At 29.0% G+C, this 15,554-nt stretch overlaps 1 protein-coding gene across 1 annotated transcript; it reads left to right on the plus strand.

Moving 5' to 3' along the window:
• The first annotated feature begins 11,261 nt into the window (after positions 1-11,261).
• LOC103853909 (basic leucine zipper 43) lies at positions 11,262-15,554 on the plus strand. Its single transcript, XM_033283988.1, has one exon. It carries the CDS (start codon positions 13,187-13,189, stop codon positions 13,724-13,726), a length of 540 nt encoding a protein of 179 aa, XP_033139879.1. The 5' UTR covers positions 11,262-13,186; the 3' UTR covers positions 13,727-15,554.

Here is a 15,554-nt window from a genome sequence, read left to right on the forward strand (position 1 = left end):
AGAGCGGATATATTTTTTGTTTTATATTTTTTTTAGAAATTTAATTTTTATATTTGAATATTTAGTCATATTTGTATTTTTGTATAATATTTTTGTTAAATAATTAATAACTTTTTTTAATAATTATATAAAAATAGTTGGACCATACATATATTAATAGGTCATATTCAAGTTTTAATAAAATATAGATTTGTACTGTTATGAGAAACATTGGTGACAACAAAAATAAATGAAATATTATTTGAAAATAATATTCTATTGATTGATCAGTGTTGGTAAGAGAATGGGGGCCCTCTCATTTAGTACGGTTGCTAAGAAAATAAAAGGAGTATGTGTATAAGAGAGAAGTGGGTGTAAGAATACTGGAATAAAAAGGAAGGTTACAAAATATCAATATTATTAATAGTTAGTTATATGTAAAGAACGGCAGTTAGTATATTTAAAGGTAAGTCTAATGGCAAAAAAGTAATAATGCATGTAGTAGGGGCAAATAATAGGAGTGATAATGTTTTATTAATATTGATTCTCTATAGTATATATATTTACACATATATATATATATATATATAGTAAAACTTCTATAATTAATAATGTTGGGACTATGGTTTTTTAATAATTTTTAGAGCTATCAATTTACAAAAAAAAATTCATATTTTAGATTTTTGTATATTTTTATTTATAAAATTAGAAAATATTTAATTTTACCATATATACATCACTTAAATTTTAAAAATTTGACTTTCATATTATTTATTATATTATTTAATGTATATTTTTAAGTTTCATTAATTTATATATGATTTTTTAGATAATTTTACTAAATATTATCAAAATATATTAAAATGTAAAAAAATGGAGGTATTTTTATTGTGAATATAAAACAACAATATAATATTTATTATGTACTTATATAAAATTTATATATATAGATTGTTAATTTATGATTTTAATAGGACCATATATTTACATAGAATATTTTTTTTAAATTATTATCTTATTCTTTTACCGATTTGTGTCATATTTTGAATTGGCCTAACTTGGGACCGAGAAAATTTATTAATTTATAGTATTTGTTAATTTATAGAATATTTATTTATGGATTTTCTACTGTAGATCAAATGAATTGATCTTGGTGAGTTCATCAATGGTAGCTTTTATGATAGCAATAATATTAAAACATATGTTATGCAACATCTGTTTAGTAAAATAAAATGAATCCAAAAATATTAATCTATATTAATTTAGATAGCTTAGAGTATCACTAAATTAATGGTAGAATTAGGATACAAATAATCCAAATGTCTCAATAATATTAAAATTTCAGTATCTGTGGAGACAAAATAATTAAAATCATTTATTAAATGATAATTGTAGACTAAATCATTTATTGAAGGATAAGTGTACTGGGGAATTGTCAGATTTTTAATAGTACTTCTTGTAAGAAATTTCAGATATTCTTTTCTAATGTTTAGTTATTTTAATTATTTTATGAATTAGAAATCATGTGAAAAATATTGATGTGGATGTCTTTAGAGGCCAAATAGTTTTTGAATTAACATAAATTATAATTAACTTGTGTTGATTTGTTTGCATTCTAGTTATAACATCTCTAACGTGGAATGATATCGGAATAAATTTCACTTTACAACGCAAAAACAAATATCATAAAAAATTAACAAAAAATAAATATGCAAAACAGATATATATCCAAATTTCTTATTTTTGTGGCGGAGATGATTTTTTGTTGTTTAATAATAAGAATATCTGAGGGGTTTTTGCCAAAACTAACCCACAACTTGATTTTAATTCCAAACCTATACCCAAACTTGAATCAAATGCAAAACTAACCTAAAAACCTAGTGAAATTACAGCTCAGCCCCTTGTGACCAAACAAAAAAACAGAAGCCATTTTTACGAATATAGCCCCAGTAAATCGTCTGAGTCGTCTAAGATGTTGGAAGTCGTCTGGACGACTGAAGTGTAAGTCGTCTGGACGACTGAAGTGTAAGTCGTCTGGACGACTGAAGTATAAGTCGTCTGGTACCAGTTTATTTTAAAAATAATTTATAAATCTTGTAAAAAAATATTTTGATGCGTAAAAATAAAAATCAAGTAATTATAAACAGTTTTAACTGATATAAATTAAGATATGATAAAATTGATTTGTTTTGAAGATATATGAGTGGAAGTAGTGAATCATGAAATACTTTGGTTTAGGAGTTTGGCAAACATATGTTGTAGTATTGTATGTATTGTTAGGGTTAGATTTTGGAAAACTAAAATGTTTTTTTCAAAAATTAGTTTTCACCTATATGTGTTTATTTCTGTGTATAGTAAACACTTTTCAAGTTTGATTTGGTTTTATGAAGTGTTTAATTAGATAATTAAGTTTAGGGGTTATGTTTAGGGTGTGGACGACTTATATTTCAGTCGTCTGTTAAATAATTTACCCGGACGACGTATATTTCAGTCGTCCAGACGACTTACTTGTAAGTCGTCTGGAAAGTCTTCTATTTTAGTTTCCCGCTAAAAATATTTAATTTCCCGCTAAAAATATTAAACTCTTCTGGACGACTTACATGTAAGTCGTCTGTTTTAATTTCTTCACCAGACGACTGAAATGTAAGTCGTCCAGGAAGTCGTCTGAGTCAAAAATATTTAATCTAATTGGATTTTTTGTCTCCTTATATAAAAAAAAATTTACACATTCTCTCTCCTCCTCTCAAATGGCTGCAACAAAAATGTAATGTTCATCATTCTAAAACTCTCCAACCTCTCTCTAATCTCTTTGACTTGAAAACACCAAACTTTATATGAATTTTTCAGTTTTGTCTCATGTATTTCTTACTAATCTATCTCTTTTGCAGGTTTTTAATCAAATGGTACTCATCTTCCACTAATTTAGAGGTAGATCTATTAATTTTAGATATGTATTTTTGTGTGTTCTATAAATGTAGATTTATCTAATCTTCCACTCATTTTCTCTATTTTTAAGTCATTTGAACGTTTTTGAATATGCAGGTTTTTCAGATCTGGATTTGATGTGCAGGTTTTTCAGATCTGGAAGACTTCTGGGACGACTTACCTGTTAGTCGTCTGGAAGTCGTCTGGAAGTCATCTGGAAGTCTTCTGACAAAGTCGTCTGGACTTCCAGGAAGTCGTCTGGACTTCCTGGAAGTCGTCTGGACTTCCAGGAAGTCGTCTGGACTTCCAGGAAGTCGTCTGGACTTCCAGGAAGTCGTCTGGACTTCCAGGAAGTCGTCTGGACTTCCAGGAAGTCGTCTGGACTTCTAGGAAGTCGTCTGGATTTTTCTGAGCGTTTTGGTAAGTTCTTATGTCTGATTTTTCTTCATTTGGTAACTTCTTGTTGTATAAAGTTCTTACTTTTTTCCCAAACTAAAACTCTCCAAACCCACTCTAATCTCTTTGACTTGAAAACACCAAATTTTATATGAATTTTTCAATTTTGTCTCATGTCTTTGTTACTAATCTATTTTTTTTTTTTGCAGGTTTTTAATTATTTGGTACTCATCTTCCACTAATTTAAAGGTAGATCTATTATTTTTAGATATGTATTTTTGTGTGTTCTGTAAAGGTAGATTTATATAATCTTCCACTCATTTTTTTCTGTTTTTAAGCCATTTGAACGTTTTTGAATATGCAGGTTTTTCAGATCTGGATTTAATATGCAGGTTTTTCAGATCTGGAAAACTTCTGGGACGACTTACTTGTTAGTCGTCTGGAAGTCATCTGGAAGTCGTCTGGAAGTCGTCTGGACTTCCTAAAAGTCGTCTGGACTTCCTGTAAAGTCGTCTGGACTTCCTGTAAAGTCGTCTGGAAGTCGTCTGAACTTCCTAAAAGTCTTCTGGCAAAGTCGTCTGAACTTCCTGGAAGTCGTCTGGACTTCTTAGAAGTCGTCTGAACTTCTTAAAAGTTGTCTGGTCTTGTCTACTCAAGTGGAATCCAAGCTTGTCTTTGTAGATGAATGATCTATAATAGTTTTGTTTGTGATCTGTTTTATGATCTGCATGTATACTCTTTTAGTTGTGAATTTTTTGTAAAATCAGTAATAATGTTTTCCAAGATGTATTAAATGTGCTAACAATGTGTTTACACATTTACAAATCAATGAAATAATAGACTTCAGTAGCCTTTTTCTTATCTTTGGATCTCTCATATGCAATAATAAACTCCAATGGCCTTTTTCTCATCTTAATAAACAAGAATGTTGGTAAGAGATGGAAACAAACAATAGTAACTAGTCAAAGCATATCATATTTTTTATAAGTTTGCATTGAAAAACTTAGTCAAATTTAGTAAAACTAAGGGAGAGAACATATTTTGTAAATATGAGTTTTACATATCTTGAAGTTACTTATCACTCTTAAAAATACAAGTTATTCATAAACTAACGTAGAAGACTTAAAAACTAGTGGAGAAGACGCGGACGACTTCAATCTAAGTTGTCTAGACGACTAAACTATATGTCGTCTGGTCAACGCAGAGGTTATTTTTGCAATTGACTTTGAAATCTGTTATTTCGGACGACTGAAAGTTAAGTCGTCTACTATTGTTTGGTTAAAAAAAAACTCCAAAAAAGCTAGACGACTTACATTTCAGTCGTCAGAGGTTAGTTTTGCATTTGACTGGATTATTTCAGAAGTTTGACTTTTTGGACGATTTACGTTTCAGTCGTCTAGTGAAAATTAAAATAATAATATTTTTTTTAAAAGTAGACGACTTAAAGTTAAGTCGTCATAGGTTAGTTTTGCAATTGAAAAAAAAAACTTCAAGATTTAATTATATACAGACGACTTATAATTCAGTTGTCCACGAGACGACTGAAATGTAAGTCGTCCAGGATTTACGAGGTTTGACCAGAATCTCGGAAAAAAATCCTGGACGACTTACAATTAAGTCGTCTGGTGGACGACTGAATTATAAGTCGTCTGTGTATAATTAAATCTTGAAGTTTTTTTTTTCAATTGCAAAACTAACCTATGACTACTTAATTGTAAGTCGTTTACTTTAAAAAAAATATTATTATTTTAATTTTCGCCAGACGACTGAAATGTAAGTCGTCTGGGGAAGTCAAACTTCTGAAATTATCCAGTCAAATACAAAACTAACCTATGACGACTGAAATGTAAGTCGTCTAGGTTCTTTGGAATTTTTTTTGAAACCAAACAATAGTAGACGACTTAACTTTCAGTCGTCTCAGGTTACAGATTTCAAAGTCAATTGCAAAAATAACCTCTGCGTTGACCAGACGACTTCCAGGTAAGTCGTCTACAGCCAGACGACTGAAAGGTAAGTCGTCTACAGCCAGACGACTTCCCAAGTAAGTCGTCTGACGAACAGATCTGGAAAAAAACTCGATGTCATACCTTAAATTAGTGAGATAAGTTCCTTAGCATACATAAGGCTTCTCCAAGCACACAGAATCACAAACGGAAGTCACCCACCCATAATCGTTAGCTTCTATGACTCTATGAACCATAAAAATTTTAGAATCAAAATCTTGAGTTTTTTTAGCTCATTATGGAGAGAAAGTGAGAGATATGTTGTGTTTAGGTCACAAGAATGGAAAAAGAAGAAGGGTAAATCGATTTTAGGAGCATTAAGAGCTTCAAATTGGTTGTTCATGGTGGTTGTGGTATTGATGACAATGGCAATCTTGTAATTACTTGAAGATGATGAGGGTGAGAGAGTAAAAATGTCATTTTCGAAAAAAAAAATTAAAAAAAAATGGATGGCATTTTCGTAAATTATATGAACTTGTGGGGTGAATAGGGCAAAACCAATTTTCAAAAAAAAAGGAGGTTAGTTTTGTGTTTGACTTTAAGTTATAGGTCAATTTTGCAAAAATCCCAATATCTGACGAGTCGAACCTCAACCAACTAATTTTCTGAGAGTCTGTCTATCAGCATTAGAAAGACTTAATTGTTTGCAATGTGGGAACTAGATATCTATATCATCTAACTACACAAATAGATATATCTGAAATGATAGGTTTTGAACTCAAAATACTAACACATTTCCAAATTCACGATACCACTCAACCATAAACAGTAGGAAAAAAAAGGTCAATTCCTCCTTGAGATGTTAATGTGGTTAGGAGATCGATTCTTACGAGCCTAAAGACATCTATAAGTCTATAACCACATAGTTACAAGGAACATCCATGAATTTTGATTGATAAAAACAAGAGATTTATCTAGATTGAGATCACATCTGTGAAGAACATCTTAAAAAAGGTTTGAAGAACATTATAAATGTTTTCTGTATATTAATGGATTCGAGATTATATATATATATATATATATATATATATATATATATATATATATATATATATATGTGTGTATTCAAGATATATACGTATGTGTGCATACGTAATAATATGACTATGTATGGGCTCATCTGAAAATACAGATGCATGATTCTTTTCAGATGTACAGTACAAAGTGGAAATTGATTTGCCTAGTGATAAAAGGAATATAAATGGATATATTCTAGATAGATGTGAAAAAACTATTACTAGGTCAATAAAAAAATAGTTACTCAGATAAAATTTATGATCACGTCGATAAGAAAAATTATTTTTGTAGAGATGATTTATTTGATAAAACCTCCGACTGGATGAATTTAGTATAAAAATCTACAAATATGTATATACACGAAATATCTACCAATAAGGATTCAATAATCAAATAAAAATGTTTTACTAAAAAAATCAAATAAGCTTGTTGTTCCCTAATATGCATTTAATTGTGTAATAACGAATACTAGATCTCGATCCGCGCAAGGATGTTTGTTTTATTTATTTTTATATAAATATTTTGTTTTTAATTCTAGATTGGTAGTATTTTTGACTCGCGGTTAGAAAGCGCGAGAGTATTTTTATTGATAATTTATTAATTCACATTTTATTTTTAGGTATGAACATTTTATTTTCGGTTCAGTACTAAATTTGTTTTTTTTTTGGCTTCCGTTCAGTTGTGGTTTTGCTTTTTCAGTCTTTCAGTTCAAAAGATATAAAAACAGTTTGGTTATATTTGGATTGGTTTTAATTTGACAATTTTAGTTTTTGGCTTGGTTCAAATAAAAATGTTAGGAACCTGATAAATTTTTAAGTTCAATTTAGTTCTGGTTCGGTTTTTATTTTTAAGATAATTTTGAATAATTCAAAATTTGTACCTATGTTTTTAATAACTATAGATTCTAAAAAATAGTTTTGTACCATTTGTTAAGATCGGAATCTAGAAAATACATTGATTTACAAATATTTAGAATAAATAATTTATGATCATGAAAAAATTCTCAACGGGTATTATTAAAAAAAATTCTTTTTCTTTTGTAAAACGGAAAAAAAAAGTTTTCAGATATTAAAATAAGCAAACATCATCAAAGGTTGTTTAGATGTGAACATTTTGTCTAGAATAAGATCCTGCTGATAACAATTTTTTGATTAAAGATATAGTAGTTGCTTATATAAAAAAAAAATATTAAAGATATAGTTTGAAATTAAATCTTAAATACGCTTTATATAGACGTACAATCATGAATTTTTGGTTTATTATATGTTTATTGAATTTTTAGTTAAAGAGTTGTTAAATATGAAATAATTTGCGTCTAGCATATATAGTTTTGCAGCTTTTGCTATTGTATTTTTTCTATGTAAGCTAGAAAATTAAAAAAAAAGTTTAAGAATGAACCCATACTCATAAAATATATATGCTAGAATCTAGTACAAAAAATATCATGACGGTGTATAATTTATTTAATTCTTGATTTATAGAGTCAAGTTTACATATGAAGTTCGGAATCTTAAACTTCAATTTCGTATGATAACTTAGTCCGACTTAGGTTGTTAGTAAAAGTGTCACTAACAATATACATACAAATAAATACATTGACTATCTATTTTGAATGGATATTTTAATACACAAAATGAAAAGTTAATAAGAATAATAAAAGAAATTTATAGTTACGAAAATTCTGCATCATTAATTATTCAATAATAGTTGTTAGGCAACATGAATAGGTCCAAAAATAGTTTTCAAAAACGTTTAATATGAGAATATTTTTTTGCTTAAATTAAATAAATTATATCACAATTAAAATTAAATGGTAATGACCTACTTGTAATATTAAAAGAAAATCAATGGGATGTCAAAAATGTACTTTTATCACTCATCTTTAATATCCCCTTTTTAAACTTCCTTGATATCCTTATATTGTTAGAATTTATTGGATAAGGAAAGTACTAATGTGAGTGAATCACGTAATTAAGTTTTTTGGAAGATACATTAGTTTATTAGGATGCCTATATCAGTGGGAATTAATGTGAGTAGATTTCGGTTTTGTTAACCTTAGATTTTGTCAAGTAATATATCTTGATTTAATAAAATATATTTATTTATTAGATTTCTATTTTGAGAAGATGACTCTGGTTTATTGATTTTGGTTATTTGAAAGACAATTAATTTAGAGGGAGCAAACCAATCTATTGTCTTCTTCATCTATAGAGAAATTTTGCCATAAAGAGAAATACCAAAATTTCATTAATGTGTTATGAAACTTTGTTATAATCAATAAATTTGCTGATGCATTGTGATGATAATCGGTATGATTAAAAAAATGATCAAGATCTGTATTTTATTGTTGAACTTTAGTGCTCAAAAAAAAAATCAAGAAATGGTTTTATTTTTTTAGGATGCTTTGGTATGAAGCTCTGACTGAGTCGGATGAGGAAGATGACCAAATAACGTTAATAGATTAAATGTGGTGTGAGAAATCGATAGAAGTGGTGCTGAGTTTAGGAAATTATTTAATGTCGTTAAATTTATTTAAAAAATAGGAAATATTATTCACAATGGTATTTGGGTGTAAATATTGTGAAAGATTAAAGGGAAGTTCAAATGTGTATCGATTAGTTAAGAATAATAATGATAAGATTAGAGATTAAGTAATATGATTTTCTAGAAATAGGTCCATTAAGTCTATTTTTTTCTTAAGATCACACATGAATCAAGGTTGTGACTTCTGTTTTAATATATAAGATATGATAATTATAGATAAGAAATTTTACAAGACTATAATGATTAACTAGTTTCCCCGCAAATTCAAAAATAATTTTATTTTATTTTATGAATATAAATTTTTATATTCTATTAAATAAAGTATGAAGTAAAATTTTGGTGTGCTCTTTAAAAAGAAAATAATATTAACTCTGATATGTTTTAATCATATGTTTTGTATGGGTATAAAATGTATAAAATGTTTATAATAAAAATGGAGTAGTATAAATTAGTGCCTCAAATCCGAAAATGGAGATTCATATAATTATATTCTTCGAAGTTGACATTTGCTGACGCCATTTGACAGAAGTTAGGTTAAAAAGTGCCAATGATATATTTCTCTGATTAGTATATAACATCTAATTTTCTTTATTTTTATATATGATTTCATGTGGCTCTCCTTAATCGTAAAATAACTATATGAAAAGAGGACGTACGAAGCCTTATAATATTTTATCATATGAATACGAACGGATAGAGACGTATCGATATATTGCACCTCCAATGGTTATAAAAAAGAAGAAAGCAACTCGAGATAGATACTCGGGATTATCAAACCATTCATTATTAAGTACAATTTAATCCTGCAATTATATGATCTGATCAATGTACCTGCAAACCAAAACTCAGAAAATTATTCGCATTTTTAACTTTTATTTAGTGGGGTTGATACGCGTCCATGAAAAATATGGATTACAGAAAGGCTTACGTAATCTAAACAGATAGGTTAAGTGATTAATTAATTAATTAATTAATTAGTGTTGGAAGAGAAAGCACGAGTGGATCACTACCTTAATTTAATTGTTTAAGTACTATTGTAGCAACATACTTTTTAATATTTCTTCAAAAAAAAAACATACTTTTTAATAGAAAATGATTCTGAGTTCGATCGAGACTGAAACCAATAGGTAGCAAACAAGCCTTTGATAGATGTTTATAAGCGAATAAGCGATAAAATGGAGCTACCAAGATTAATATTATCATCATATTATTGTATATCCCAATTTCTTTTTCAGTCAATTAATATAGTTAATAAAGATAAGATTACAAATCTTGAATATAAAATAACCAACAGAGATCATGAAAAAAAAATATGTGGAAGTGTTTTAAATTAGAGAAATTGCACCCAGTAGACACAAAAAAAAAACAAAATTCACTAACTAACTAAAAATACCCTCTCTCTCCTACTTTCTCTTCCTATCTTTCTCTAATCTTTCTCTAAAAATCTAATTTTATTTTTTTTGGCTATTTAGCAAATAAGCCCTTTAAATTATGTGGGGACTGGTCATACATAATTCATCAAAATATCAAAATTTTGCATACACTCTTCTTCTTTAACGCCCTTTGAATGATCATATATCGTCGCAATTTGATTTGTAGTTGAGATGTATTTCTTTTCTTGTTGCTATAGGAACTTTCCAGTGAAGTTAGCATTCTCCACTAGGACCTCTTAATGTGATTTTCTAGCACACAAATTTTAGGAAATTTACGGTATATTTTAGGAAATCAACGACAACTTATTTTAAAAATTCTTATTTCAAAAAGATAGATTTTGTAAATTCTTTTAGGCGGTATAAGGTTTATAAGAATATATTCTCATACATACATATTTAAGTGTATCTGTAACTTGTAAGTTACAAATTCGAGCTTTAATTAAACTTTACGTGTATGCTAATGCATAATCTACATAATCAAAAGATAAAATTGATCATCTTTATTCGACATTTTGCATTTGTTTTCTTCATTTAGATAATTATGTAGGTTTAAATGATTATATTTAATGTGGAGAAAATAACAAGAATAGAAGTTAAGCATGTAAATAAATGGTTTTAAGTTATGTCTTGATGTTACAAAAAAAAAAGTTATGTCTTGCTGAATTGTTATTTGGTGCATTAGTTGGTCATTATTGGCCACGAGTGGTCACTAGAAAATGTTTGGACCCACTCATAACAAATTTCAGGACCCAGCTATCAAATTATATCGTGTTTCTGTCCAAATATATTTAATTTTCTTTGGACAATAAGATGTTGAGCAAATTAGCTCAATATACTTAAAAGGGTGAGATACCATACAAATGGGAGAAAATGGTAATGATGGGGGAAGAAAATTGGAGGGATTTAGGGTATAGAATGCAAATAGGGGATACTTGGTGTGTAGAGAGTACAAATTCTCTAAGATGTTTTTAAAAAGGTTATGTTAGCCACTAAACTCCGGTTCGCTCTTCGCAAGCTTCGTAGTAGATACGTCTATTTTGTGTATATGTATAGTTATGAACTGAACGTATGTACTTGAATAAGAAAAAACCATACAATATTTCTCAAAGAAAAGCATCCAAATATTTTTCAAACAAGGTATAGTAGATTTGACATATGTTGTATCACGCACATTCGATAAGAATCTAAGTGTTATTGATGGTCAGATGCATCTTTCTAAAATTCTTGTAACAAGCCAACGCTTCTTTCTGTAGATCTCTCTGCATATTTTGTTATAGTATTTTCCACTGAACTGTCAATTTGATATATCAAAAAGGGTTTTGAACGATTTTTGTTTCTTTCTAAATAATCTTTTTTTAATATATACTTCTTTAAAAAATGAACTGAAAACCAAGTGTAGAGTCACATGATGTTGATCATTGAGGCTGATTAGACGAAGGTTTGTGTATAAGGGGCAGTTTCTTGCCTTCCACATACCTTTTTCAAAGAAGTTTTTCAATTATAGGGTTGATGAATACAACATGGTAAATATCAAAATAAGAACCATTTTAAAGGTTAAGGCAAAACAAGAAAGTTATAAACTGAAAGCGAAAAACATATTAAAAAGTATTTAAAACCAAAACTTGAAATAGAAAGCATCCACCAACTAAAAAAAAGTAAAAGGAAGCTTCACATATATATCCAAACAAAATTAGTGGCGAGAACCCATTTTAGGCGAGAATGGTTAATCTAACTAAAAACAATACTTAATTCTCCAAACCAAGAAGGACAAGTAAGATAACATCACAAAACCAAAACAACCATAACGTCAACCGGAACAATAAACAGCCTCAATTCTCCAAAGAAATCTCCAACGCCAAGCAAATAGGTGACACAAACCTGGTTAACTAAAACCGCGTACAAAGATGCAACACAGGGTCATCTCGAAATTTAAAGGATCATAAACATTTTAAAATAAATTTGAATAAAAAATTACTAGAATTTGACGTCATATGGTCTATCTATATTGTTAGTTTAAAAACATTTGAGGGTTAAACCATTTTGCTTTACCCAGAACCAAGGCCGGCTAAGTAGAAGACAAAGGGTGTGAGTGCTCCGGATCCAAATCCGTATCTTCCCGTATATTAATAGTTAAGGAGTCTAATTTCTTTTATAAATCAATATTTTTATATAAAAAAATCATAAATATAATAAATAAAATTGAAAAATGCCCAAAAATATTTGATATGTATATAGTTTTATTTTTATCACAAAATATACAAATATTACTAATTAAAATTTAAAAATAGTTTAAACATTATATGAATATAAATTTTAGAGAGTAAAAACAATTTTTTTACCTTAAAACTTATAATAGTGTTAAGCTGGCCCTGCCTAGAACTGGCCATACACGCATGGTACATGCAAGAGGAGAATCAGAGAAGCTTCAATAACCTACCTGAGACAACGCATGCAATATAAGGGAGAGAAGATATGAATGAGGGATAATTCGGAGACGAAGCTTTGAACATTAAGTAATCAAATAATTTCCTTCAAAAACTGTGAAACTATGTCAAATAATTTCCTTCAAAAACTGTGAAACTACGTAAAATATGCCGTTTATTCAAATGATCTATGAGTATGTAATTTTGTATGGTTCTTTTTCACTCTTCTGATTAAATAAATTAGGATTTATGATTAAAAAGGATTTTTTGCATAATACGCTCTACAATAATATACACACTATCCATTGGACCCACTTGTCCATGATGCATTCCTTTTCTATTTCTCCAACATTATAAAACACTCCTAACCCGTCCTCTTGCTTTAAACCAACTTCTTCCCACAAATAAAATTAAGTATACGAACTCTTTCATATTCATCTCTTACTCTTAGAAACCAAATACATCAATGATTCCGGCGGAAATCACCGGATATTATCAATATTTATCGCCGGAAAACTTAGGAACACTCCCGACGGAATTCAACATAATAAATATGCCCTCATCTCCAACATCTTCCTCTTCCTTAACATACTTAAATGATCTCATCAACAACAACTACTCATCATCATCCATCCGTCAAGATCTCATGATGGGCAACAACTCAACTTCCGATGAAGATCATCAGCATCATCATCATCAGAGCATCATCATAGTCGACGAGAGGAAACAGAGGAGGATGCTTTCAAACAGAGAATCCGCTAGGAGGTCGAGGATGAGGAAACAGAGACATCTTGATGAACTCTGGTCTCAGGTGATAAGGCTTCGCAACGAGAACAACTGTCTTATTGATAAGCTGAACCGTGTATCGGAGACTCAAGATAGCGTATTGAAGGAGAATTCTAAACTCAAAGAAGAAGCTTCTGAACTCCGACAACTTGTATGTGAACTAAAATCTAACAAGAACAGCGACGATGACAACAACTTTGTAAGAAAGTTATCGGAATGAGATTGTGGTTTCTTTGTATCAACAGAAAAGATCAATGGGGTTTTGGGTTTTGGTTCTTTCTCGAATATAAAGTTGGTGATAATCATATATTAGTATATTATATTGTATGCATACTATATATATTGAAGTTAGATAATATAACTTATAGTTCTTGAGCGATTATCTACTCTCTCTTCTTTTTTATTTTTACATTATTATAACTTAGGAGTAATCATAATCGTAGACATACCGGGTAACGTTAATAAGTATTAATAGATTCCACAACCCTGCAGATCCGGATTCTAATTGATTCATTCCACATTTCCATTAATTAGAATTTGTAAACAACAAATATTAAAAGATTTACGTGGTTATGTGACTTCGGTTATTTGATTTCACACCTTACTATTCTGTAAAATTTGTTATTTTTCACTCATATATATTATGTCGCCATGTAAAAATATTAGAATCAATGTTATTTTTACTTGGAAAATCTACTTAAACTCATCATATTCCCTATAAAGATAATATTTGAAGTATATATTCTGACATTAATACTTCGAACACGTAAGATATTTCTAGAAAGAGTAACAAAAGACAAAATAGTAAGAAAAACTTAGATAATCTAACACTGTTTTAGTTACAAACAAGAAAAAATGAAAGTGGTATGATAAAAATAAAGACCAGTTAAAAAAAATAAAGACCAGTAATAACGACCTCTATTAACATATTGGGAGAGTTTGTTTGCCGCATAATACTGCACTGAACATCCCTGCATTGAAATCATTCATAGCGAACAAGAAATAAAACAAAAGATTGCTAAAATGGTGGCCCTTCTTCTCTTCTTTTACTTTTGTAATTTAATCAAATACTTAATCATCAGATTTTCTTTTTCTTATTGCTTTGATCAACTTTTTTTCCCAAACCTTTTTATCCGTTTATATCATCACTCCGACTGCGACAAACCCACCAAGAATGTTTTCTTGAATTTCACCTGGCGCATTACTATTATGCTAAACTTGAGCACTATTATTTGACCTACTATTTTTTTCTTCCAGGTTTAACTTTTTCACCTACTTAAACACACATATGGGTAATAGTCGTCTATTTTCAGCCACAAGTTCATAAACTGTGAAAAAGTTCAGTAAGAAAAAAGTTTATAAACTGCACTAACTTTCAGCCACAAGTTTCACATATTTATTCTTTTTTTTTTAGCAACTCACATATTTATTCTCATAACATTAATGCTATTACCGACAAGTATTAACTATTAACCCATCGGAATCATACATCTTAGGATTTGGTCGAATTATCTGTAGATAATTACTATATAGAAAATATATGAATAGTAGTTACGAATCGGTTTGGACCTAGACACAGTAGACACCACGATCGTTACATTCAACAACGATACTCGATGTTAGAAATGCTCTAACCTAAAATTCTATTTAAAAAAAAATGAAATATAAGTTAATATGAAATAAAAATGTTTTGATCCTATTTTATTTTTCACTTTATAATAGAGTGATGAACAAACAAAAAAGAAATTATTTTATTTATAGAGTAAACTCCGTTATAAAATAAGATATGAAGTTGAGTTGAAATATTTTTTATTTTATATTTATTTTTACTTTATTTTAGAAGAAAAATTGAGTGGGATGGATATACCCTTAAAAATAATTCCAACAGTTGAACAATATTCTATGTCTCTATTGCCATACGCCCGGTGACTTTTTCAATGGTCAAGTTCTGACCCTTTCCCATTACGTTGTCTAATATGAGATCTATTCAATTATGTGTTTAGTAATTGCTGAATATAAAAAAAAATTGAAATGAAAGAAGACAAATT

Source organism: Brassica rapa, chromosome A02 (genome assembly GCF_000309985.2).
Source record: "Brassica rapa cultivar Chiifu-401-42 chromosome A02, CAAS_Brap_v3.01, whole genome shotgun sequence".
Taxonomy (NCBI): Eukaryota; Viridiplantae; Streptophyta; class Magnoliopsida; order Brassicales; family Brassicaceae; genus Brassica; species Brassica rapa.

What these genes read in the sequence shown, in the direction of transcription:
- LOC103853909 (XM_033283988.1), top strand. Translation starts at nt 13,187, where the DNA reads ATGATTCCGGCGGAAATCACCGGATATTATCAATATTTATCGCCGGAA.